Below are 27,978 nucleotides of genomic sequence, written 5' to 3'. Positions count from 1 at the left end.
GGATGGCAGGTCCTGCCTCTCACCTAACTTTCCTCTTGGAGAGCCTGCTTCCCTCCTGGCAGCCTGCCCAGGCACTGCCACAGCTCAGGGATGAGAGACAGAATATTCAGAGTTGGAAGGGACCCACCAGGATCATCCAGTCCAGGTTTCTGGTACCCACCACCCCACTGTGACTCCGTGCCACCCAGGCCACTTGCCTGAGACATGCTCACAACAACTGGTCTGTGCCCTTTTGCCTCTGAACACAAAGCTGTGGGTGATGGTGAGAAGTGGTGAGATGGAGGGAAGGAGTGCAGAACTTCAACTTGCCTGTCTCTCTGGCTGCTGGGTCGAGCTGTTTGCTCAGCCAGCCCTGGGATGGTGCAAACCAGCCCGGCTGCCAATTGACGTCAGAGGAGCGCTGGTGGTTTGCGTGAGCTCAGGGACTGCCTCTGCTCAAGGTGGGTTTCCAACACCACACAAATCCCCCCACTTCCCCTCCCTCTGCTCCAGGAAACAAGTGCCTTATTTCATTCATTGGCTGGTTTGGTTATGGCACGATTCCTGCCCATATTTCGGCTACTTGGATGTTTGCTGAGGACCGAGCAGCACAGATAACACCAGCAAAGAGCAGGGCAGTGAGAAAAGAGGGGGGAAATAGGGTGAAGCCAAGTTTAATCTCCTCTGCCTCAGTTTGTGCCACATGTTTGCAGACAGGACGAAAGCCATGTATTTTTTTCTTCTCACATCGCCTGCAATGTTTTTGAGTCTTGTGAAAAAGCGAGATGCTGAGTTCCTGCCATCCTTCTTCTCTTCCTCTTCAAATCACTGTGTGTGAAATGTGTCTGGGCTGAGGGAGTTCGTTTGAACTAGGTGCATTTCCTCTTGACTGCTCAAGTTTTCCTTCAGCTACTTTATTTTTATTTTGTGTTATGCTGATTAGCTGCAACCCCCCTGTTTTCACTTGCCTCCATATGGATTTGACAGTGACAATGTCAGTACATTTTCCCTAAGCCCAGACCAATGTATTTAACTGCAACATATCTTTCCAAACCCAGAGTGATTCCTATGGGGTGTGCTCGGAGAAGTCAATGCATTAACTTCCATCAGCTTTGGGTCAGGCCTGTGCTCTTGAATCAGTCCTTATGTGTTGCTGCCAATCTCTTTAAGATTGTCCAAAACAAACACACTTCGAGTGAGATCAGTGCACAGACCATCACGTGAAAAGCTCTGTGATAACAACTGACTGCGTGTTTGCTTTCATATGGCATTGACTCTTATTTCCCTGATTATTTTTAGTCTTCGAGGCTGTTCCTTAATCAACCACTTTCTTTAATAGCTAGTGTTGACTCGAGTGTGCTGCAGCAGGGCTAATCATGCTTTCTATTAAGGATGGGAAATATTGGTTAGCCCACAGCTAGAAGCAAATGAGAATGTATTTCCTACATGGGCTGATCCACCACTGAACCGAGCACGAAGTTTTTCATCCATTTCAGAGGCCTTGAATCAGGTTCTTATACAGTCACTGAAAGAAAAACCCCATCAAGCTCCAAACCAGCCCAAACCAACACATTCCTTTTAGTGGAAAAGCCTTAGAGTAAGATGTGCCTTGCTCAGACAAAGACAAATCAACAAAATCTTTATTCCTCTTCTACTCTACCTTCCTTTTTTTCCTCAGAGGGTGAGGATTTGTGGCCCTGAAACTGTCCAGAAATGAGGAGCAGAGCTCCAGCTGGAGTGAATGGCATTCCCATACTTGAGAGAGGAGGTGAGAGCGAGAAGACACACCCCCAGCAGGTTGATTTTAAAGAGTACAAAAGGCTTTGAAGCGGTTTGGAAATGTGGGATATTGCAGTAATTCATGAGGAGGTGAGTGTTACATGGAACATGCCACCAGGTTTTGTATTTTGACATGCAGGGACTGCTTGCACGGAGCCCATAAACTCGGTGCCTTTTGCAGGGCTGGAGGAGGATGTGCTGGGAAAAGCCCCATGTCTTTGGAAAATGGAGAAGCAAGAGAATGACTGAAACCTGGGTGGAGCAAGTGAGGAAAGTATTTTAAATATAAAGTGGAGATGCAACTCTTGTAAATTCAGGAGTGAAGACTTGCCAGCTGAGATCCTAGAATTTCCTTTTGTGGAATCTGGAAACAGTAGCCTTAAACAAATACATATGGATATATGAGTACGGCACATAAACTGCCCTTCCCCATAATCCAGTCCAATCAGGTTGCAAAATTTAATTCCTTTGGTGACAGCAAAATCTGTCAGCAAGAAGCCTGGCTGGCTGGGTCCCCACCTGATGCAGTCCAGGAGACTTGGATGAGTCAGAAGGACCCCATGGACAAATATACTAATTTTCATGTTCCTGACCTAGCAACACCTTGGAAAACCCAAAGTGTTTAGGGGACCTGATTTATGGTGGTTTATTTTCTGTACCGCTTCACTGTTTCTCAGCATGTCAGCAGCAAAATGGGATGGGAGGCTTTTGTTTTTCCCTCAGCTCCCCTTAGTTCCCTCTGTGTGATTGCTGCTTGCCTGTCTGGATTTGCAAGGTGGAAGGGAAAGTGTAAATGTCTATCTTCTTTTCTTTTCAGTGTGATTGTTCCCTAAACTATCCCACCAAATCCCTGGTGACCAGTATAGTCTATATAAACAGGAATAGCTGCGGGGCTTGGTTGACTTGGGCACATTAGGGATTGGGGCCACTAGCTTCCCCTGCCCTCTCTGGCTCAGCACTGACAGCTGTGGAGCTGGAAGGAAATGTCCCAAAAAAAGACATGAGGGTGGCTTTCACACCCCTCTGCATGTGTGCACAGCTACAGCTCCAGTGGAGATGCTTCCAGCCAGCCCGATGGAGGACAGATCAGGGAAAGGCTTCCTCTCATCACAGCTTTGGTAAAAGAGAAATCCCACACTGAAGTGAGGAAAAATCCCTCTTCAGTCGGCTTTGGGCCAATTAAAAAGTTCTCTTTACACAGCCAAGAGAGTGAAATGGGGTTGGATTTTAAAAACCCTGCCTTGGTCAAACATCTCATTTCCAGGACAATCAGGGCTCTTGAAGCTGAGGGCTGCTTTAATCAGTGTCGCTCTCCACATCTCCAATAACTTGAGGTCAGCCCAGTGCTTGTCGTTCATAATCTATCTGACTGAAGGAGAGGTGTGTATTCAAACCACCCTCTGCAGGTTATTCTCCCAGCTCAGGCTGGGCTCCTGCTCACATTTGATGGCTGGATCTCGGGTGTCCATGCCAGGCAGGAATGCCTGGGTGCATCTGGGTGAAGCAGGGGGTCACTTGTGAGCTTTGGTGGGTCTCAGCTCCACACTCTCTCTGCAGCCAGTCACTGCAAGCTGACCTTAGTGGCTGTGCTCTAAGATGGTAATTTATGGAGTGGGAAAGCATTGTGGTAACAAATTAAATGGCTTGTACCTGCTTTAAAAAGAAAGGAAAAAGAAAATCCCCAGCTCCCTGCCTAACGAGTTGGAAATTTAGGTGAGCCTTTCAACTGTTTGCTTGGACAAAGATATGGAAACCAGGTACCAAAACCAAAAGTAAAATGTACCCCAGTCTTTGCAGATGTAATCATTGTTTATAATTGACTACAGAAGCAATTTAGCAGAGGATAAATGCTACTGAGTAGTGATTACAGAAGGCAGGAGTGGTGACTGGGAGGAGGAACTGCAGAAACCTGAGATGAGCCAGCCCAAAATTCATCTTCTTGGATGAGGTAGCTACAGGTGCTACAGTCCGTGCGCAGATGAACTCAGGAAGACGCCGGCTGATGGTCTGGCACTGCCTGACGTGACACAGAACAGGGCTCCCACACTCCTCAGAACAGCTTGGCTCAGCCTTGGGATTCATGTTACAGGCCAGCAACGGGAGACATCCCCGACTTCAGCTGCCTGAGCCCGGCAGGGAGCGGTGGGTCCCCGGTGCCTGCCGTGCCACCCGGAGCCTTAAGGAGGCTTCGAGCTTCGGGACTGAGCCGCAGTTGTTTCTCTGCACCTCCCTCGAATCCCCCTAAGCCAACACCCTTCGCTAAGACCGAAAAACATTTTCCAGACGCAAGCATGTGTACGTGTGTGGGTGGGTGGGGTGCAGGGAACCATGAAAATTTCAAGGGGAGGTATGACATCCTGGCTTTCTAAATATAGAGGACCTGAGATGCAGCTCCTCTCACACACTACCAGCGTGTTTTCTCTTTCGAAAGGCCACCTGAAGCAAATACTGCACTGGCTGGTAGCGTGGAAAAAAACCCAACACAACCTAGAAGAAAAATTAGTCCTGTGAGCTGACTGCAGTTCCCCGCGCTCTGGAGCAGAGTTGTTGTTTGGGCAGAGCTCCAGGCAGTGCCCACGCGGAGTGGCCGGGCCAGTGTGGCACAGATGGCACAGATGGCACAGATGGCCGTCATGGGAAGGCCGTGGTGGCACCAGTGGGCTGGTGGCGGCCCCAGTGTGGGGCCAGGACCCAGCAGCACTTCCCCTTTGCCCACCAGCCCCTTCCCTCCAGGAGCAGCAGGGGAGGGAGAGAGGAGCAAACCCTGGCGGGGCTGAGAATGTGACATTTTGGCTCGGCGCGAGGCGCCGCGTCTCGGTTCCCTTTTCGCTGCCGTTAACTGTTGCTCCAGTATTTGCATAGCACAGCACCAAGGCACCTCAGAGCCAGGGGAGAGTGGTAGCTGCTGCTTCTCCTTTTAAAAAAGCAAGCAGTTATCCATGCAACACCATCACTCTCTTCCTGTGCTCAGAGTGGAGGAGGAGGCGTGACACCGAGGGGTTGTGGCCTTTGGAAAAGTTCTGCAGGGCTGAATTTAATCGAGACTGAGGATCTTTAAGCCAAGCTATGAAATCCAGCAGAGAGTTACATCCCAGTAATAGACCCTATTAGAGGGTCTAGCACAGTCTATAGAAAGGATCTCCTCTCTATTAAATTCTCTAGGGCTTGAGTTCCCATTTACACAAAGGGTCCTTTTAGCTGTGTAAAATGGCCATAAAGTAGGTGTAAAAATGATTGATGCCATCTTTACAACCCCTTTGCACTGGGAAAACGGTGTAAAGTGGCCAGGGTGCAAATGAGAATCACACCTGGGTTTGTGAGAGTAAATTACATCAAGCCCTTCACAAATTCTGTGTGTCCATAGAGGTTTAATCCTACCCCTTTCTGCAGAATTCACCTAGAAAATAAATTTCCAAGGCTTAAAAAAAGGTTTTCTTCTTCAACATCTCTGTCCTTTCCAAGTCCTTTTAGTCCCAGGCTTTCTCCTGGTGCAATCTATGTGGATTCTGACACCAGGAAAAGGCTGGGAGGTGTCTGGATATACTGTGAAAATCCTTTAATTAATACTTTCTGAAATATTCGATCCAAGCAAAATATATGTTGCAATATAATACCTAGGGGAAAACCAGTTCCAAAAGCTCCCTTGTCCATTTCCCCATTCCTCCTGTTTTGATTTTATGCTCTTGAGATACATATAAAGAGGAAATAAAGAAGTTAATCTTTGCTAGATCAAAATGCCCCACATTTATTCATTAAGCATATAAAATGCCAACAGAATACATGATGAATATTGCTTTCTTCCAGAGCAAAGGGTTAAGTTGCATCGTGCTGATTAGTGAACCCATGGAGGGAGTGCTGATATGGAGGTGCACAGATTGTTAAGTGGAGCAGCCTCTTTTATCCACATCTCCCTTCTCTCCCCCACCCCCCTGCTGAAGGCATTTGCAGTGGCTCTGGGATCATCCCCGCGGTGTCTTCTGTGCCCCAGAACAGTCCCAGCAAATTTAAGCCCAGAGGTGAGCAGGCAAAGATCAGGAAACGTGAGCCCAGCCTCTCTGGGAGCCCAGCACCTGGGAGGTGGTGGGAGACAGGGAGTGAAAACGTGGGTGAGACAGAGGTCAAAGGATTAAGGGGACAAAAGGCCGGCTCTGGTGGAAATGCCGCTGGGCCAGGGCTGACCAGCCGTCTGCCACAACAGCTCGGGCTGCCAGCCTGCACTGAGCACAGCCTCAGCTACAGTGCTGCACACCAAGCTGTGTTGTGAACATAAGGCACATTTGGGATGGGCAGGGTGGGAAGCATGCCCTGCTCTGCCAGGAGAGCCTTCTCCTTGCTTTGCCAGCCGCAGGGACAGAGTGCACAGTGGTGAGGGGGGGAGGGAGCCCCAAAGCTCAGCTGTCATTCAGCCTCCCTTTGATCCCTTTCTTGTTATCTTCTTTGGGATGAGAAGCACCCACATCTTTGGCTGGAGGGAGGGGCAGGTGCACCAAGGGTTGTGTAGGTGGGAAGGTATATCCTCCGCCCTACACTTCCACAGAGAGCATGGCTGAAGTTGTGTGAGGGATGGGGGACAAACCAACACCTGAGTACAAGCAGCAGGTGAGAGCCTGCCCTATGTACCCATCTCATACAGGAGGTTGGTCCTGGCACAGGTCCACAAGGGCTGTGCTGGCAGCACGTCCCACCAGAGCTGTGGTAGATGGGCTGGTTCCTGTGATATCCCACATGGATGACCCCACCGATGCCGGCACACGAGTCTTGCATCACCAACCCACCTGCAGGCTCCACTGCTTGCCCTGAGCATGCCTGGGAGCCAGGCTGAGGACTTCAGATGGGTGGCGATGTGCAGGCACCCTTGCAAATGTGCCCTGCAGTCAGGCTTATGAGTGATTGTTACTTTTAGGCACATAAAAAAAGGGCATTTGGAAGCTGATATCAAAAACTTTCATCTTCTGAAGCTCCTGGCTTTGAGGCTGGCAGAGAGCATCTTGGTGATGATGTGTCTACTCTGGAAGCACTTTCCATGACAAAAACTAGAGCCCACACATCCAACAGAGTTCCAGGTGAGACTTTACACTGTGATCTTCTGCCCCTGGAGGTATGCTGGTCTATCCCTGGGATGATGTGTGATCACCGTATAGAAGAGAGTTTTTGGGTAGGATTAGAGCTCCTTAGACAACTAGGTTTTGCCAGACAACTGGATTTTTGACTTCCTGATGGCTATTTTTGCTGCAGAAACAGAAAGGGTTTTTTCTCCTTTGAAGCCTTATATAATTTTCATTTTCTTCATCCTTGCTAATGATTATGGCACAGTTTTTCTGGTGTGTGATTGCTCCACCCCACCTCAGAGATACCCTTGCTCCAGCCAGGATTGGGAAATCCCTAATCATGGCAGGATGTGAGCACCAGCTGTCTTGCTCTTGCATGAATATATATCAGCAGGCAGTACAAAATGCTGCCAATTCAGAATTGCTCCTAAATTAGATGTCCATGCTGTGCAAGTGGAAATGACAGTTCAAGGGACAAACCAATATAGTCATCTTGGTATAAGGCTAATAAGAAGTAAAGCACTTCTAGTGCTGCACTTTCAGGGTGAAAAAGCACTGTTTGAAGGTGCTTTGTTTTTCTATAGTCATTAAGAAATCATTATTCTTTTGCCCTCATGATTATAGACCATGTCTTTGGGAGACTGGCAGTCTCTTCTTGCTTCCCTCCCTCCACCCCATTTTAAAAACATTCATTGTTGCAGGAATATGTCTCTCAGGGCTGTTGGCCCAACTCCACTGCTGGTGTGTAAAGCTGATTGTCTTCAGAGGAGTTACACCAAAAATGCATTTGGCCTTTTGTGCCTGGAGTATAATTGGTGGAACTGGCTAAAATCCGGGTTTGTGAGCCTGCCATTACATCAAGGTCAACGTAATTTTCAACGTGATTAGTGATTTGGGGTCCTCCAATTTAGGAGTGCAACTCGAGGTTCCTTAAACTGATCTTTCCTCCCACACTTCAGGAATCTATCTGGGGTCTCAAGCAGGGCCCACCCAATCACCATTAGTCAATTCACCCATATTGTTGTTTATTAGTAACTGGGTTAGGTAACCTATAAAATTAGTTACTCTGAAAAGTCTTATGTATATTTTATATGGCAGCCATCAATATATTCACTTTCCTGTTGGTCTCAACCTTATTTGAAGAGGTTTTGACCTCCCTTATTACATTTCCAAATGCTAAATTCCCATCACATTAGTGTGGATTATACCCGGAGCATCGAGATGTGATATATTCCCTAAGCATGATCAGCATAGTTATAATTAAGCAGTTTGGATCAGATCCTTATCTGGTGGAAACTGGTGTAGCTTCTCTGAAGGTAAGAGGGAAACGGACCCTATTTTGCAATGGCTGTAGCTCTGCAGATGAGTTCCTAATGATTTTATCTATGGCTATTAAAGATCCTCTTTGGTGATTATTTGTACAGCTGCATCTTTAGGACTTCGTGACCTCAACACAGTCTCACAAGAGACCTTTTTGCCAGAGCAGCCATATGAAATGCTCTTAAAACTATTGAAAAATATATTGATTAAAACTGCATGAAGGTTTTTCCTTGTCAGGAGCCTTACAAACACTCATCCATCCGCAGAGTCCATGATGGCAGCACATGGACATCTCCCATTCCCTGGTCGCAACCCTCTGCCAGCCCAGACCCTACACTTGCTGCTTCTGGCCTTCAGCAGCAGCAGTCAGAGGGTGGAAGCGAACGCCCACATAGAAGACCTGGTATCTGTGTTTCCACATCACGAAGCACGTCAGGAGGCACACCAGGGCTGCCACCAGGTTGAGGGCCATCTGCAGGAGCAGGTACAGGTTAAGCATGCTGGTAAGGCTGTCACAGTCAGCTGCATCCTGGTAGGTGAAGGTCCTACCCAGGGGATCCAGAGTGTCCAGTTTGCACTGGCAGGACTCGAGGACGGTGTCGCAGGTAAATTTTGTCATCTGCAGATAGTGGTGCGCTGCAAAAGCCACCGCCAAAACACAGGCAACCAGCCCCAGGGCGCTCAGGAGAAAATACATCAGCTGAAAGAAAGGGAAAAACAAGAAGATGAAAGCACTTTTTCCAGCTGCACAGAGGCTGAGGGATGCACAAGGAATGCATGTACATGTACTTTGCAGGGAATGCATGCATCCAATGGACTATCTAGAAATTGGGTGCTTCAAGACAGCTTATGATGCCAAGTTCAGCAGGTCAACTCAAGAACTAGTAATTATGCCTTGTATATTTTATATGAGTATTGCCTCACAATTTTGAGACCAAGAAACTGGTGTCTCTATACAGCCAGAAGCTGTAGAGAGAGAGGGAACAACTTCCTCTACCATTGCACCTGCATTGATGAGACTCATAGTCATTAGCTGAAATAAATTAGTGCAGTTGCCTTGAAGCAGAGCTGAGCAGACTGAGGCTGGGGCTGACATCTTATCCCAGGCTGTGCTGAGCAGTAGGTGTTTCTGAAACTTTGCTCATGTGTTATTCCCATCTCTGGGTTTGCATGCCCAAACAAATCTGATTTATACTTGCAAATCAGGCAAGCAAGGTGGTTAATCTCCCGCTCATGGCCTGGTGAAGGCAGCCAGCCTACTAGCTTCCCAGGCCCTGCTGTGGAACAGGAATGCCAATCTCCACAGGAAAGTGCTATGCCCAACCTCCTTCCAAAAGTTGCCCCATAAATGTGGAGAAATCTTTCACAGGCGTGAAGGAGCAGTGAGCACCTTTCATTTCCCGTTGCTTCAGCATGAGGAGGACAAGGGTCTGCTCGTGACCTCCACTGCTCCTTAAAACTGTGGCAGCTTGAAAATAGGGCGGTTTTTACCAAGAGTAGCTCTGCAGAGTCCACCCCCACAAATACACAGAAATTGGCAGCAACTCAGAGCCTTTGACACTCCGGGATGCACCTGAGAGTTTTGGATACCAGCACATATGGACTTCCCTTGCTTTTGATAGCTGGAACTGGTAGTTGCTGCACTGCATGCAAAGTATGTGTGAACGTATATTAAAATCATATTCTGTGTTGAGCCAAAATAGCGTTTTTTGGTTCTGTTCAGCACTGTAAAAACATTTATTTTTCTTGGCGTCTTATCTGTCAGACACATGGCATGGTTGGGAATCTGTTATTTTAAACAGCGGCTTCTCTCTCTCTCTCTCTTAACCTCAATACCGCAAGCAAAATATCAATATAAAAGCATTTTTTATGACCTTGAAGCTCCAAGTATGTATGTCTTGATAAAATTCACACTCCTGGTGCATTTGTCTTATATCTACAGTGTGAATCAATCTTCTATTCAGTTGCCAGCTTGAAAAAAAAATAGTATTTGGGCTTATTGCAGGTCCTGAAGCACTATATACATTTTTCTCCTCATATCACTGAATTCTTACAGAAAGATCTTAGTCTCCAAGACTTGGTTACTATTCAATCTAATGACTTCCCCTGGAGCCTTAAACCAAGGGTAGCTTCAAAATGAGGGTGGCTCTTATTAAATGCAATTACTTTACCCCTGCAGCTTTCGAGGCAAAGGTCCATGGGAAAGGTGAAACCAGAAAATGAGGCCACCTCCAATTGTAAAGCTCACAGAAGATGGAGTGGTACTGACTGATGTAACCCCCTCCAAACAAAGATGTGGCAATTCATAAGCCAATGGCATTATTTTAAAAGATGGTGCAAATGTGTTTGTTGGGGAAAACAGAAAATGGGGAAACATGTTGGTTGTTCTGTGATGTAGAAGTCCTAGTGGGCTGGTTGGAAGTCCCTGGATTCGTCCCAGCAGAAGACAGAATCAGGCCTCCCTAATAAATGAGATACCAAGCCAAGACTACACAATGTGCCTGATTCTCCCTTGGCAGGTATTTCATTTAGCTGCCAGCTTCTATCCAAAGTCAGGACACAACAGTATGGAATCCACAGCCTAAGCCGTGCTCCAGGTAGAGTCAGCGAGAGTCTGCCTGTTGTGTTCCTAAAAGGAAGGAAATCTCAGCATCCAAATGCACAGGCAGCTCTTACAGTAATCCTCAGAGGCAAACAGAGATGCGTGGGGGACACAGGGCAATTTCCAAATAGCTTATTATTCTCACAAGATGTTTGCAGAGGAATCTCTCTGTGAGCTGCTGAAAATGAACACATTTCCAAATATCAAAGGTGAAGCAAATGCAAACAGTGCCTGTGAGGGAGCACAAGACAGTGAGTGCTGAGATCCCATCAGCAGATTAATCACATGCCAGACCGGGAGGCAACTTCAACATCACAAATACTACTGCATGGTGGGCTCTGCCCAGGAACCAGAACTTGCCACTGGAAAACTGGTTTTCAAGAGCCTCAGAGAAACAGGCACTGTGATTGCTGCTTAAATAGAAGGAGAAAAGGGAAGCGGGCACAGACAGTGTATGACGAGGTCAGAGCATGGCAGCTCATCCTTCTTCAGGTTCCTCATATGAGGAAGAGACATTTTAGCAACATTTACCGGCAGTAGTTTTGCTTCATGGCTAAAAGAATCAACTAATCTAAGACGGATCGAGTTCCTTATGGAAAAGGCTTCTCACAGTTATCAGAGGTGGAGGGAGGAGGTTTGCAGATGTGGATCAGGGGACTCCTTTTGAAGGTGGTAGTGGTGGCTCAGGCACAAGGCTGTGCAGGGAACAGGAACCGTGGTGTGTCACGGCATGAGCTGTGGGGCTGGGTGGGCAGGAGCAGAGGGCGTCACGCTACTGTGGCAGATGCTGTGATGAGGACCACAGGCAGATATTAGCACACAGCCCAGGAAGTCCACAAGATGTGTCCAGATTTTCCTCTGTGACCCTGTTGTCCCCCCGAAGGGCAAATCCACCCTCTCTTTGGGGGGGGGTCTCCCCTCCTCACAAGGTGCTGTGGCTACCCACAGGAGACTCAGGAAGGGATTTCTGCCAAAAGCAGTTCTCACACCCCCTTCTTTTAACAGGATCCAGGTCTCATGCAAGTGTGAAATGAAAGAAGCAGCTGTCAAGAGGGAGGAAGGCACAGAGGACAGCACAGGTCTCCTCCTGTGTTCCACCCCAAGGGAGTCACTCGCAGTGGCCATAGGGTCACCTTGAGAGTTGACTAAAATCCCCAGGCCAGTATGTATGTGATCCTCTTCCCAAGTGATCCTTGGGATTTTGGGGTGCTTATTGCACTCCAGGGAAACCCAGCCAAGATTTCCTTGCAGGATGGTGCTTGGCAGCTGTATGCAGCTTTGGTGGGAACCAGCCACCAGTGTGAGGACTTGGGCTGGGGAAAAAGTCCCCAGAAGGACAGTCAGAACAGATAGGTCTGAACTTGGTGCTAGATGGAGCATCAGGCCCCCAAGGAGGAGAGAACAATCCATTGAACAATTGGCTTTGTCTCATGATTGTAATCTTACATCCTCAGCCTAGTGGAGAAATAGCTAATGTTGGTTTTTAAGTTCAGAGACAGCTTTTAACTCACATTTGAAGATTTGAGAAGTGATACTGGAGATGTAGATGAGTCCTATGTGATCAAAACCCTGGAGCAGACTTTTAGCTCCTACCTTGTTAAAATACCTAAAATGCCCTGAAGCCAGAAGCCATTTGTCTTGAGAGGCACTGTGGGACAACAGCTCCCAGAGGGCACATGGGACAGGAGAGGCGAACAGTCCGACAATGAAGGAGTGCTGTGTCATGCTGCAATAGGAGATGCTGGGAAGGGAGATTCTGGGGTGGAGGATGCTATGGGGGGCTATTGACAGACCCAAAAGTCTTTCAAGAGGGATTTTAGCTCTAATTCTGCCAGGTCATGAGGAGTGGCCCACTTTTACATCACCTGGGGAGCAATTTAAAAACGTTTATTTTCTTACGGGGGGAGCGATGGCTCACACTCCTCCCTGTCAGGGTGGGCGGTGTTGCTAGGGGTGGCAGAGACACCCAGGCTGCCCAGCCCGACACGCCGTTCCCGAAACGAGGGATGACTCCCTTCCTGCCTGGATGCCAAGTTCAATTTAATGCCGCAGGGCAGGCAATAAAAAGCCTGGTGTGGCAGCTCCCGCCCAGCCCAGCAGCTCCCTGGGCAGCCGTAATATTCAGCTTGGGGGTGTAAAGGTGACAGGGCGAGAATGCAAAGGCAGTCAAAGGGCAGAAACAATTGTTCTTCTTCTCCCTTTCTTTATGTAAGTATGGGAGAAGCTTGAGAAAGTCACAAAAGATGCACCGGTGTCTAATTCGTAAGGGAGGATGGGTGCCAGGATTGGAAAAGTTGCTCCTTGCATTTTGTTTCCTTCTGCCTTTCTCGGCTAATAATGACTGTTATTTTGTGCTGCTTGTGTCGGTATTTTTCTCGGTTATTATGTGTCTGCAAAATATTAACAGCCTTGAAAATTACTTTGATAAGGAAAAATAGTCCAGAAAAAATGGTGTTAAAAACAAGCATTCTCAGCCTTGCTCTTCTAGTCGCTTACCAGCATCAGCAAAGCAGTTTTGGAAGCAAAGGCAGGGTGTGGTGCATAGTTTCTGCACCTCTCTTGAAATGCTCAGATGGGAATTTGCTTTGTGGGAGAATGCATGTCCCCGAGCTTTCCTAGTACTCTCCCATTAAAAATTAAAACTTGATTTAAGTGGATGCATATTATGCCACACTACTTCTTACTCTGCTCACTATCTCTACTTAATCTACTTAAATTCTCAATCTTTCACTGAACACTTCCCAGATTATTCCAATTCTGTGAATCTGAATTTCCTTGAAATTCCAGAAAATAGCAAATAACATAGTATCTTGTTCTGATTTGAAATGTTTGTTATTAGAGTTTCCCCTTTATAGGCTACAGTTTCTTCCTTGGCTGCCTGGAAAGTAACAGAAAACCATTCTTGCATTTCAGGTGCATTCTCACTTCGTTTCCTGTGGTCTTAAAAATATCCCCTGCACCAACTGTTCTGATTATATTTAATGACATAAGAAACAAAAAAGTGTTCAGAAAAAGTCAAGGTACCTTTACTGTGAACTGCACACACGTCTTCTCATCGGGTTGGTATGAAATACAAAGCATAACAAATCCCACTAGGGACACCAGACAGACCTACAAGGGAAAAGATATAAAATGTGCCAAGGTTAAAAAAAACCAAAAAACCTACAAAACACAAAAATACTTTTTTTTTTTCCCCCAAGCCAAAACACCTTTCTGTGTAGCAGGGCCATAATTCAAGAAGTAGCATGGAAGCAAAGTCATCAAAGACACAGCCCAGCAATAGCCTCTAGGATGTTTGTCGAGTTTTTGTCCGTACAACTAACTATCAAAAAAGAGCAAAAGGCTTATGAAGGCTTGCAAGCCCAAAGAGCACCACCCTATGTACCTCTGGGTGCTGACAGGGTTTTTATGTCACCAGTGCAAGCTGTAAATCACTAACCAAAACTGCTGCTGGATATGAGGCAGCAGAGTTTAAAGCAGAGGTTTTCACCCTTTCCTAGAGTGGACACCTTACTTACAAGACATCTATCTCCCCTGCAATCTGAAACTGTGTTTTAGCCCCGTGGCAGTAATTGCTGAAGGTTAACATTAATGGAAAAGTATTTATGCACTTTATTATTCATTTAGCTGTCTTTGTTATTAATTTTGGATTTATTTGCAGAAGCAGATGCTCACGGGTAGGCATTTTCCAGCCAGGTAAGGAGGGAAGATCCTGCTCTGGGGAGCTACCACAATAAATATGATTTGCTTAAAAATGGGGGGGACACACGGTACCCCTACTGTTCTGAGCACTCCAGTCAAGTGACCTGAGGTTGTGTCAGGGAACCCTTAGGTTGGATATTAGAAAGAGATTCTTTCCCCAGAGGGTGGCTGGGCACTGACCAGGCTCCCCAGGGCAGTGGGCACAGCACCAAGGCTGACAGAGCTCAAGGAGTGTTTGGACGACGATCTCAGGCCATGGTGTGACTCTTGGGGATGGGCCTGTGCAAGGCAAAGGGTTGGACTCAATCCTTGTGGGGCCCTCAGCAGATTCTGTGATTCTGTTATATTAGGAGCATCTTGGTTATAAATGCTATTAAATTCTCAGCGACTACACCAAGATTCTATATTTTTCTATCCCCTTCATTTTACTCTGGGAGTTTGGAAGACTTACTAATTTGAGACTTTCTGCTTTCCTCCCAGAGGAATGGGATCTGCCCTCTCGGGCCAGACCCAGGTGGGGCTATGCCATGGACTGCAGGCCTCTGTCCCAGCCCCATCCCCACCTGCTCACTGCATGTGCTGTGCACTTCCAGATTTCCAGCTCCATAGGGGACTGCTTGACCTACAGTGAAAAATGCACAGCTGTGCTTTTAGACAGCAACAGCTAAACACATCCCTTTCATGATCTGATGTACAAAATACCAAACCTTTGGTGCCTGGATTGCTGGTGTAAGCCCAAAACAGCAACCCTGCAAAGGAAGAGTAACTCTCAACACACAGAGAGCTGTTCCCTCAAGAACCTGTGTGATTAATAACACTTTTCTCCATAAAGTTTTATTTCATGTCATTTCAGTAGGACATGAATAGGAAGTATTGCCCGAGAACATTTCTAAAGAAAGCATCAGTATTATTTACTCCTTTCCATGTCATGTGTATTTATATTCTGGTCCTGTGACTTACACACTGCCTCCAATTTATTTGTTTCTTTCTTTTTATTGTTGACAGCCGTGGCTGACAGGGTTGTCGGGGGAAAAAACAACCTTTCTTGTCAAAGGTCCCTCAGTGCTGGTTTTTTTTTTTGCCCTGTAGTGGTTCTATCTGACTCAACCATGTTTTATTTCTCAGGATTAATTGCCTATGTCCTTGGTCTTTTGCACTGTATATTAATCTTTTAATTGAATTAACATGCCCATAACACTTAAATCTTAAGGAGATCCTATCTCTAGTAATATCCAAATGATGAACTCCCCCAGTGGCAGTGGTGGCTGAAGGAAAGAACCTGCAGCAAGAACTAAAATAAATAATGCTTAAATACACTCACTTAACGTCACATCCCCCAAATGCACGAGAAATCAAAGGGGCTTCTCACGTCAAAGCTGGGCCTAAGCATTTTCAGGACCTGGTGCTGAAGGATCTTGTTATGAGCAATAAATCAAATTTGCTTTGCTTCAGCCACACTAGTGGGCATTTACACTTGTATGGACTGAGGGCCAGATTTGCCTCCAGGTTACTCCCGTGAGACATCATGGGACTATTCCCACTCCTTCGCTCCAGTTCCCATTAAACCACAGACAGATGACAGAGCTGCACTTATTTCTGAGGGCACAGTCAGATACCAGTGGTGGAATTTTCTCTCTGCCATCAAATGCCTCGTACAACTTTTGCAAAACCCCTGCCAGCTTCCAGTGCGGCAGGATCAGACCTCCCTATTCAAAGAGCTTCCCATACAAAAGGCCATCGTTTAAAAGGATTTCTATTCCTACATGTGCTTTCTAAAGTTCCTCTGGGATTTAAATAACATACTCAGGGATACTTGAAGAGGCACATGTGTAGAGACGTATTTATAAAAGATTACACTGGGTCAGGATTCTGGCAAGTGTTGGCCAGGATATTTCAGAAGGCTTAAGTATTTCTTTTATAACAATATAGCAATACTTTTTTTAAACCATAGATGTGTATTTTTTATAAGTGGTGGTAAAAAATAATGTTGCTGAGAATTATGACTCACATATGTTTTACATTTCAGTTCTTTAAAGGCAAATTCACTCCTTGGAGGAAACCAAAGTATGGAACATTTATATAGGAAACAGCTTTATGCTTCTATTTTATACATTATTAATAGATCAGTTTTGAATTATACCTGTGAAGTGCAACAGAATAACTATAAAAATCCTCCTGGTAAATATTTTTTAGGACTTGCTAAGTGACTAAAACAGCTTCAGGCACATTATGGATGCTGTTGATGCTGATTGCTAAGTAGCATTAGGTAATCCTGCATACTAGTCCTTCAATAGCCACTGCAATATCCCAGTGTGGAGCAAACTTTTCCTATGCCTTATTGACTAAGCACACAACACAAAACACAATTGAACTTGTTTTAGCATGTGCTTGCCACCAATCGATGTGCATTTGTTACACAGATAAAATGGATTCTGTGAGACCTGCAGGACAGGCAGTTAATTAGATCAGCTTCGGCAAACCCTTATCTAGAAATCTGGAAATCTGCATTTCTATGCTGAGCGAATTTCGACTCAGGTTTATTTCAAGATCCTGTTTCAAAATTTCCATATAGACTAACACACCCTTTGCTGAATGGGTAGTGATGGGAAAGGTTATCCAAGGAAAGAATTTAATTTTAGGGAAGTGCTGTCTAGAAAAAGACCCAAATGTGATACAGAATTATTTAGGAAAGGTAAGGATTTAATTTTGCTTAAGGCATAACCTGTGAAATCCCCCAGGTCACAACTCAGGGAAAACAGCTATTTACTAGTGCTGGCTGAAAAACTGAAAAGTTTATGCTGTACAAAATTTTTAATACTATTTCTTTTTTTGTGGGAAGCAGTAGATATTCCTTCCATTGGGCAAGAATACCTCAGGGTTCAAAAGTGACTTAAGAATGTTTGATTTTTAGCCCACAATCAAAACAGAGTTAGAAATTTTCCAGGTTGTTCCCTCCCCAAAGAGGGCAAGAGCCTGTTGTTATGAGAACTGAATCGAGTTCTTATAGATTTCATCAGGAACGGGACCAAATTTAGGAGTGAGACCCAGCAGATTTACCTGGGAGGATCCTTGCTCACTCACATCTGGTCCTGCAAGGACTGAGCACAAGGTGTATGAGCAGCACCAGGACCCCCCATGGCAGTGATGAAGATGGTTGTGTATGGTGTGTAATTGGGGGAAATAGGAACATGTAGGGCACAAATTTCTGGTGTAGTTTGCATTCATTATCTTTGCACAGCGACATATTAACGTGGTTTGCTTTTATTCCGACAGATTTCAAAACCACAGATTGCTCTAATCTGTCTCCATCTCTCCCTTATACGCTGTGAAACTAGTTTTCCTTTTGTTATTGCTACAGATATAGCCCAAAAGTAGAATAAATGGTTTTCTGTAGCAAAGTACCTCCTACCCAGAGCACCTTGAAAACCTTGGCATGTGAGGCTGGTAAAGCCAGAGAGCTGGAAACATCCACCAAGAAATTAAGGAAGGAGGCAAAAACCTGCTTCAAAGGAGCATCTTGGGTCTAAGCCACATCACAAGACAGATGCTGCAAACACTCAAAAGACACAGTATAGCTCATCTGCTCTTTATATGGGGGCTTGTTAGCAAGAACTCCTGGAGCAACCTTTAGGGACAGAAAGCAGACCTGCTGGAGGACAATGAAAATATACACAGTGCAAAGCCACACAGCATTGCTGAGACCCACAGGGGGACTCCTCTTGTTTAATAAGAATGCAAACTCAAACTTCAGGGGAAAACTGTTGTTAGTAGAATCAGGAAAAAGTTTCCATTATGGACAAGTTATTTTATAGTTGCTCACTTCAAGACACTGTGGATTTTTCTGTTTGTAGGGACAAGGGTAAAGAATGATCTCTTGAAGGTGTCTCTGAAGTCTCTGGCTCACCCTCAGAGATGACACTTGGCTTGAAGGCTCACTCACTTTATCAGATATGGTAAAGCTTAGCTCCCGTCTACACCCTGGGAGAAGCCATGTTATCCATCCAATCTAACACTCCCACTGGACACAGCTTTGATGCAAGAAAAAACATGTCACTGTTGGCTTTGTAATTATAAACCTGGATCACCTCTGGTGTCAGGCATCTGTACAGGCCATTGCAGACAGCAGCACTGGAGTTCAGTCACTTTATGAGGTTTGAGGAAGCTGTGAGGAAACTGAGATGTCAGTGGTGCTGCAGGCAGCTTTCACTGACAGCTTTGATCAGCCTCAGGTCAGCCTGGGTCTCACTACCACATGTAAAAGAAGCCAGTCTGCCACACTGAGGTATTGTGCCTTAATGGGGTTTTTTCCCCTTATAGACTTCTTGTTAAATTTAAAGACAGTCTAGTTGCATATAAATTACTTCTAGAAAAAATAGCTGTAATAATAAGGAAAAACATGTATATTGTGGTTGCAGGCAAAGGCCATCATCATCTAGGAAATCATTCTCTTAACAGCCATAAAATCCACAATAACTGTCCATCCCTGCCCCGCCTACAGAATAAAATAATGATGTCTTTACCACAGGTCCCTTTAAGCCATGCAATAACACACCAAAGCAGATGCACAACTTTCTTTTAAATCCTGTAAAGTCATCAAAACCCTGCAAGAACGTTCATAATCAAATGGAATCTTATTTTCCCATTATTATCTTTGCTGTTTGGGTCAGTTGCTCAGCAGTGAGAACAGCTCATCACTTGTGCTAAGGCAAGATTGAATTCCCACAGCAAAGGCTACGACAGATTACACAGCCAGGAGCTGCAGCTCCAGCCCATTACTGCTGCTGGATCAGAAATGCAGTCCTGGGTGAACAAACGCCCGAGGGGATAAAAGATAAAATACAATCAGGCATTCCCACTGAGAAGTGCAGCATGGCCGAGAGTGCTACTTGGGCACCACTCGTAGTGTGAGGTGTGTCCGTGGCTGGGAAGCGATGGAAAGCCACCATCTCCATAGTCATGAGGCTACCCAGGCTGAGGAAAACTGTTTGGTTCACCCCCTCCAAATTTTACCTAGGCTTTTAGCACGTTTTGCTCATTGCTAGATTATGTAATCCAGCCAGGAATTCTGATTTCCACCCTCTTTCCCCTTGAGTCTGCAGCCAGACCAGGGGTCAAACCACAGAGGTGCCCAGGATTAGACAAGCCCTTGGCCAGGTATCACACAGACCTCAGGTATGCAGTTACCTTCTCAAACCATTCTTTCAGAACATTAAAACGCTTTTTTCTCCCATCAAAGTTTTCCACTCTATGCCTGGACAAAACAAAAGTATGGATTTGAGTTAACCAATGCAGAATTCCTTTTAGAAGACGGTGAGATTTAAAGGCAGAGAGCTCTGAAGAATACAGCTCTGGTGTTACACATATATATAGCTCTAAACAAGCACTGGGAACCTCACCATTGCATATTTTGGGCAGCATACCTCGTTGGATACCATCCAGAGTTTCATATGTTTTGGAGAAGGTTCAATTAAATACCTAAACTTACAGGCTCTTCCCTCAAACCTTTTGATGTTTGCCCATGGTTAATTGAAGCTAGCCTATATAAAAGAATGGATACCTGAATGACTGTTATTTCCACTACCTGCTTTGATGGCACCAGGTTTTAAGTGTCACTTTTTATTAAAAATCGGTTTCCCTAATAACAAGCAAAAGTTAAAAATCCAGCGAGGCTGTGTAGGAAGTAAAGCCTCACTGAAAGCCACCTCCACAATTGTCAAAAGCAACAACAAAAAAACTCAGCAAGGGGCCAGGTTAACAAGAAAGTGTCTCTCTCCTTTCAGGCTTTAAAAGAGAAGACATTTCAGGGTGGCTTAAACAGTCAGTCATCTCCCATATCAGTATGGAAAGGGATCAGTTGCCTCTTGCTCTAGCTGAGGATGCTTCCCAATTATTGATAGGCACAGCAAATCCCTTCTGCCCCAGAGGAGGACAGGTCTACCCAACCCCAGCTAATCATCAGGCCACATTTACCCCAGTTTCTAACTTAGATCACTTTATAGCGCAGTATTATCCTTTTTTCCCCCCAGGTGCCTGTATACAATGCTTCATCCTTTCAGCATCTGTCTCACAACCACATTCTGAAGGCTTCACACTTAGATACATCATTGTACCCACATTCAGGATGAAAATCCCAGCTCCTGGTTTCTCCCTGTTACCATCCTCTACCATTTCAAAGTTCAAATACCTTGCACCATTCCCTGATCCAGCCATGTAATGCTCTCTCTCTCTCTTTCCTTATCTCCTGCAAACTGTCTTTCACAACTGGATTTTCCAGCCATCATGGGATCTTCATCTCACCTATCCTTGTCTGTGAGTTTCTCAAAGCAAAGAATTCGCTTCCTTTGCTGAAGGTTTTGCCTTAAGTCTTTTTAAAGGTTTTTCAAAAGAAATTATGATAACTTACAGAGACATAAACATTTCTGACTCCGGGTAAATGAAGATTGATTAAATTGCTTTTTCAGTTAAAAGTCTGCCTGCCTTTTGTACCACAAAGCAAAGCACCACATCAGCCTTACTCCACCAAGACAGGGAAGCCAATGCTTGAATGCTGATCCCAAAAGGCAACGAGCCACGTCCACCCCTGGAGTAAAGTTTAGGGCTCTTCTGGCCTGAGGAAACACTTGGGGAGATGGAGAAGGGCCAGAGCAGGGAGAAGCATCAACCTCCTGGGCTGGGGGCTCAGCCCGAGGCAGACCTTTTGAGATGCTTTTTGCAACAAAATCAGTGATAGCTTGAGCCACAGTTGCTACCTTGAGCTACGTGAGGAACAAGTTTTTTATATTTTTTTAAAAGTCCCAATTTTATGAACATCTATACATATCTCTCTCTATATATATTTAAAATAATTTTCTGACAGAAAGAATAAACACCCTGGATAATCATCTCTGATGAGCACTTCTGTAACTTTCTTAACTGCCTGAGTCTGCAAAACAGGGCTGGAAGGGATCTTGCCTGTGAAAACTGATACTCTCCACTTTTGATCACAGTGGAAATAATCTAAGAGCAGATTTTTCAAGGAGAAATACATCTTTTCTTCTTCTGGGTGTCAAAAGGCCACAAGCTAATGAAAAAGAATGAGAAGGACACCATTAATATCTACTGTTTCTGCAACACTTTCCATCCCAGGATCTCAAAGCAAGGGGTGACGGATGGCCACTATTAACCCCACTTTGCAGGGGAAATAACAAAGCCTCAGCAAGGTTAAGTAACTTGCCCAAAGCTACCCAGCAAGTAAGTGGCAAGACACAGGGGAAAAAAAAATAAAGCCCTGCACTCATGGGTGGAGTTGTGAAGAGTTTGTCCAAGCTCCTGCAATACAGCAAGAAGGAAGAGACTGCCAGGGTGATCCAGCTTGCAGTTTTGGGGTCAGGACAGTCTCATGGAGGAGCCAGGCAACTGCTTCAAACCTGGGCACCTTCACTGTAAATGGCTACAGGCAGGTGAAACAAATGTCACCCTCACTGGTTTTAGTTGCATTTATTTGCCTGTCCCTAGCAATGGGGCAGAGGTGTTTTACAGGGAACAGGCTGTTGAAGCAGAAGTGGTAAATCATGTAGGCTCTGTGGTTTTTCTGTCCATAAACCTTTCCTTTGGTTTCTGGCTAATGCCCCACAGATTTTGGACTAAACCAGTGGGTCTTAACTGGGTTTCAGGGTGAAATGCCTCTGATGCAATGCAAGCTGCACCCTTTCCTTCTGCAGGAGTTCTGAGATGCACCTTGGAACCCTCTTGGACTCTCTGTCAGCAGATCCCTGGCCACATTTACTGGTGAATCCAATCCCTGTCCTGTGCTACCCTCACAAACTGAGACAGTCAGATTTGGAACCCATTTAATTCATGCTGCCTTGCCTGGTTTTCCTCGGCAGCATTTTACTCCGGCTGCTTTGCTAAATAAAGTTCCTTTTCATTCATGGTAATGCACTAAAGCACTTGATTTTCAGCAAGGAATGGTGTCACCATTTTGCCACTAATAAAAGAAAAAAAAAAAGCTTTCAATCAATCAGGGTCTATTTAACACATTAGCAATTTTCCTTCATTTTTCTGTCATCCTGCATTAACAGACGCAGGGTCAAATCCCGCCCTGGTGTAATTCCAAAGGAGTAACACTAGGAATGAGCTTCACCCATTATCTCTAATGTTGCTAAAAAGGTCTCAATAATAGATTTTTTAAGTTCTTGATTCTGAATACTAATCAAGTCCTTTAAAAAGAGCACTTGAGTGGGATGCTACTAAAACAAATATGCTCTGGTATTTTACACCACATCGTTCTGCTCTGCTGCTCATTTCTGGGTGAATATGCGAGCTCTGGGAAGTCACTTTCTGCCAAAAGGTTTGATCTCAAGCAGCACATGGATCATCTATCCCTACCTATATTCCCTCCATGCAGCCCAAGAGACAGCCCATAGGACACCCAGCCAAACGTAGGTCCCCAGCCAAGGGTCCTCCTTCTGAGACCAGTTTCCACCCGTTCTCCAGAGGCTGGTCCTCATCACACACCCCATCACAGCTCACCAGCAGCACACTGTGACCCACACAGCCAGAAACTCCAGCTCAGCAGCATCTGACCATCTTCATCCAATGTCCCAGTGGGCACTGAGTACCTCCAAGACATCACAGCACAGGAACAAAGTAAATGCAGGACCATGTCCTGCCTTTTGCCCCTCAGAGATGTGCTTTGCTCTGCTGCAGTGATGTGTCAGCCACAGCCAGCATTTCACACAGGATCTCTTGCTGGGGCTGCACCACCACCTCATCCTCTCCTTTCTAGCACCAAGTTTCCCTTTTACTCTCCTCTTTCCCTTCTGCTTTGGGCTGAGGGTACAGGAGAGCAGTGTGGTTGCCCAGGAGCCTGTCTGGCCACGTGCCCCCCAGCAGTCAGTCCCTGTCATCACCCTGAGGGTAAACAGGGGGGCACCAAGAGCCATTTTGAGCCTGGGAGGGATCAAACCATGCCTGAATGTGCTGGTGACTCACCATCACACCAGAGTCCCCAAGGTGAGAGTCACCATGTGACTCAAAGCATAGGTAAAGCCACCCTTCCCCATGGGGCCCTGCCTGGGCACCCTGGAACACAAACCAAACAAAGCCCTGACCCCCACAGCCAGCACAGTCCCAGGAGATGAGTTCCCCCAGGGGTTATCCTGGCCGGCTGGTGAATGCAAAACATCACCACCACAACTGAGAGCTGAGTTTTGCTTTGAGTTAGGGATTAGCTCAGGAATGCACACGGCAAGTTCTGCCTGATTTTCAGGGGGCAACTCTGAAAGCAACGGAGCTTTGCCTTGTGTGGGCATCTAAATATCACTACTGCTGGCAGCTGCTGCTAAGACCGAGAGGGGTTAGAGCTCTGTTTTCAGAAAGCAGTGACTTTGGTGGGTTTCCAGGCCTCCCTGAGGGAGATCAGGCATATGTGGATGTCTCAGACTGATGCTGCTTGGGGCACTGATGACATTCATATGAGCCAGGGGCCACTTCCATGGCTTTTCTTGTATTCCTGGCTGTACACTAGTTCAGCCCAACTCACTCTTTTCCCACCTTTTCCAGTGAAAAAGCTATTTCAAACCTGGGACACTACTAGTGCTGCCTGGAATAATCTGACCTCCAGAATCCCCAAAATAAACAAGAGGAACAAGCATGTCACATGTAGCTATTTTACCATCTGTATTCCTCCCGGTTTGTAACTGTGAAAACCCCAGGAGGATCTTGGGGGACAGGCTCTTGCCCCACAAAACATCACTAAGCTCTTAGATGCCTTCAATCGGAAGAGAAATATGAAGAATGAGATGAGCAAGAGGAGCTCTTTCTTAGGCAGCTCAGGCCCTGCTCCTTCCACCCTCTGAAGGGTCACCCAGCAGGATTAATACAGCAAACCCCAATCAGTTCAGGTGATCCAGCTAGCAAGGAATTAGATTCCCAGGAGATGCTCCCATAGCTGTTTACCACTTCAAGGAATTTTAAGTACCTAAACATGAATTTATTTGCTGGGAATTTTTACAGTCTAACAACACCCAGAACTGTGCTAACACATCAGGATATACTTTCAGGATATATTTTCCTGACCAGGGAAAAAACCTGCATGCTAAATTACACCCACAGCACATCCCAGGCTCATCACTACCACAATCCTGTGTCTCCACGGACAAAACCCACATGTCCCCGAGCACACCCAGCCAGTAGGGTCACACCATATGTGACCCCACACCCCCTCTCCCCACCTGGGTGCAGTCTGTCCTGCCCAGGGTGGGGGGTAAATCAGGAGCAGAGGGTAGGGAGGGGGTTAAATCCCAGCGGTTCTCCAGCACAGCACAGCACAGCGAGGAAGCTCAAGAGACAGCCATTCCTCTCCTCACCCCAGCTGAAAGTTGCGAGTTACAAAGTTATGCTCTCACTCCCAAAACCTGATGGTTATGGTTTGGTGGGGAAAGAGGGAAGGTAGCGTAAGTAATCAACATTTTTCTTTTTCAGCATTACCAGGCAGGAGTTCATCGCAAAGCACAAGCTAATATATACATCTAGTCAAACAGCAACCCTGTATTTTATTTCAGGTCTGTTGGGTATTGCAGGGAAGAATACGAAAGAACGTGTTATTCTGCAGGAGCAGTTTCCTCAGGAAAGTACACCCAGACATTTAATCCCAGGAATATTTATAGTTAGCATAACTCAAATGGTGTTGTGCATGCAGTTGGTTAGTCTAAAGTGGAGCGTCATGCAGCTTGCATTAATGCTGGCAAAGGCACTTTATGGAGAAACAGACTTTATGCTTACAATTATCCCAGCCCAATATGGAGTGTCTCTGACTAGCAGAGAAGAGCTGATGCCTGCCATAAGGAAGCCCAGCACTGTTACAGAGGTGCCTAGTGCCAACTGCAACAAAGCAAACAGCAGCGGGAAACGGCAGCCACAACAAGTGTGGGATTCCTCCTCCTGGCCAGCTTTGGGATCCCCCTTGGTTTTCTTCTGCTTCTTCTTCTTCATCGCCGGCTCCTGCGTCTTGCTCGAGTCGGTGCTTTTCTCCCCTTCAGCTGCCTTCCCTGTCTGGTTACTCGGGGACGTGCCGTACTGGGCTTTCTTCTCCTGCTTTCCCATGCCGAGGAACTTTAGGATCTCACGTGCGTGTGCGTGTGCGTGTGTGTGTGTGTGTCTGTGTGTGTGCGAGCGCTGATGAGGGTGTGATTATTTTTTTTTTTGCCCCCCAAAGCTCCGCTTTGTGCTGGCTGAGTTGTTCCTGGTATTTGAATCAAGGAGGCTGAACAAATATGGAAAACATTTGGAGCAGATTGTCATAGCTTCGAAATGCCACATATAGCCCAGAGAAGAGGGGGATTCGAGGGGGGTAGCGCACTGCCAACGTGCAGGCGCCGGGCTGGCTGTGCACACAGGGATAAGGATGGGAAGTGCCACGGCTACACAGGTGTGAGCACGTGTGTGCGTGTGTGTGTGTGTGTGTGTGTGTGTGTGTGTGTGTATGTGTTTGTGGAGGAGCTGGCCAAGCAAACAGCAGGCAGAAATTCCGCAGTGCCAGCTGATGAATAGGAGGGAAATCTGTCTCGCCGGGGAGCCGGGAGCAATCCAGTGCCTGTGCAGGGAGCAGGCAGGTAGGAGCTCATCACGCCAAGGCTCCCCTGGGGATTGCTGGCAGGCAGAGCATAACGGGGGGGAGCCCACGCAGCACCGTGCACGTTTCGTGTACCCGCTGATCAGATTAAATAGGTGCACCCCAGTGGGAGGGAGCTGACTGCCTGTGTGGTAAGTATGGAATTAACACAAATAAAAATTCAAATGAACGTCCTGGGGAGCCAAAAGGAAACCTGTGTCTTCCCAAAAGTTGCAAAAGCACTGCTAGACATATTTTATGATGAGGCAGACAGGGAGCAGCAGTGAGGAGCGGTGCTTCTGGGCAGGTAGTGGTGGAGTTTGGAGCACTTTCCCAGGACTGCAAGTTATCCATAACAGGGAGATTGTTTATGTTAGCTAACAGATAGAGGGATGTCTTACTGTGGACGTGTGGTCACTGCACTTTGCCCATATGTTGGCTCATGCTGCTGTATGGGGACAGCACACCAACAGAACTCTTCTCTGTGGTGACCAGTGACAGAACATGAGAGAATGGCCTGAGGTTGTGTCAGGGGAGGTTTAGGCTGGATACTGGGAAAAGGTTCTTACCCCAGAGGATGGTTGGGCACTGAACAGGCTCCCCAGGGTAGTGGGCACAGCACCAAGGCTGCCAGAGCTCAAGGAGTGTTTGGATGATACTCCTGGGCACATGGTGTGACTCTTGAAGGTGGTCCTACGCAGGGCCAGGAGTTGGACTCGATGATCTTTGTGGGTCCCTTCCAACTCAGCATATTCTATGATTCTGTGACCTGAAGAAGTGGTGGGTTTTTTTCCTGAAATACTCAAAAATCATTCTGCAGCTGAATCCAGGACTGGGAGCCCTGGCAGAGCCTCTCAGATGCTGGTGGGGCTCCCTAGGGGCTCACCCATGGAGGTGCCAGCAGGACTGGAGTCTGCAGGGTTATACATGGAACTCTGGGTCTCTGCGAGGAGAGAGAAAGAAGAGGTGGGGGCTGAGCAGCCCCGTGCTGGGGGCTGTGCTGGCAGCCGCCTGTTCGCGTTCAGCTGGGCCACGGTGTGTTCCCCACGCAGGGGAAGCCCGTGGGAAGTGGGAGGCTGCTGTGGTGCGTTCGCTGAGCTCACTCCACAGGAATTACTCAAAAGCTTAGGGGTAAACAGGTGCTTAAATGCTCTGTTGGCCCAGGGCCGAGTGTGTACAGCCTGATGCATTGCCCTGCTCGGAGCCAGGAGCCGCGTAGGGGCCAGCAGAGCCCTGGAACTCCTCCTCCGTGCCAGCTCCATGTCCCCACTGTCAGGGCTTGTGCTGCTGCCTCACCAACACCGATGTGAGCATCACGAATGGATCAGCCAGCTCTGTCCCCACCATTTGGCTGTTTGGGTTGGGTTTTTTTTCCTTCCCATAGAAGTAGATGGCATTGGGAGGAGTGGGGCAGATGGGAAGAAACGTCAGAGGTTGGGGAAATCACTACCAAAGCTGCCTTTGAATGCTGCACCGTGGTTCAGCTGGGATCAACCAAAATGTTGAAGTACTCAGAGAGGTTCTTACACACGCTGAGGAAATCTTTCCTCTGACATACTGCAATGCCTTCTGAGAAACTGCTCTATTTCCAGCTCTTTATGGCATTTAACAGCAATGAACTGTGTCTTCTGTATTAATAAATTATGATGTCACTTTGTTTTATGGGTTAAGCAATATCCTCGTTGGTTATTTATAATAGCAAATGGATGAAAGAAAACTAGAAACAAAGCGGTTTCAGATGATTTCTGCACACATAACTCTCGTGCTACATCCATAGAGCAAGATTAAGATGTATTGTTCAAAAAAGGAAGAGGAAAAGAAAGAGGTGAAAAAAAAAATTGAAGAAAACCCTTCTTCTCTAGTCATGTTGTCTAGTGTACCATGTTTTCACAGTTTCTCACCAAGATGTTTTGTCACTATCATCCACTTTTTAAAATATCCTTACAATATCTTGC

At 46.4% G+C, this 27,978-nt stretch overlaps 1 protein-coding gene and 1 long non-coding RNA gene across 2 annotated transcripts; one reads left to right on the top strand and one right to left on the bottom strand.

Moving 5' to 3' along the window:
- Positions 1-260: 260 nt before the first annotated feature.
- Positions 261-2,154, top strand: LOC113955427. The gene is made up of 3 exons (XR_003530548.1): positions 261-440; positions 1,658-1,747; positions 1,898-2,154. It is a non-coding gene; the product is annotated as an uncharacterized LOC113955427 (long non-coding RNA).
- A 3,324-nt stretch (positions 2,155-5,478) lies between these two features.
- On the bottom strand, positions 5,479-25,711 carry SSPN (sarcospan). The gene is given in 4 exon segments (XM_027660835.1): positions 5,479-8,826; positions 13,753-13,839; positions 25,195-25,572; positions 25,607-25,711. Coding segments are annotated over 4 exon segments (924 nt in total). The 5' UTR covers positions 25,697-25,711; the 3' UTR covers positions 5,479-8,457.
- Positions 25,712-27,978: the final 2,267 nt, after the last annotated feature.

The sequence above is a fragment of the Corapipo altera genome, unplaced genomic scaffold, assembly GCF_003945725.1.
Source record: "Corapipo altera isolate COAL_440 unplaced genomic scaffold, ASM394572v1 239, whole genome shotgun sequence".
Lineage (NCBI taxonomy): Eukaryota > Metazoa > Chordata > Aves > Passeriformes > Pipridae > Corapipo > Corapipo altera.
This window is presented reverse-complemented; position numbering and strand designations above follow the sequence as displayed.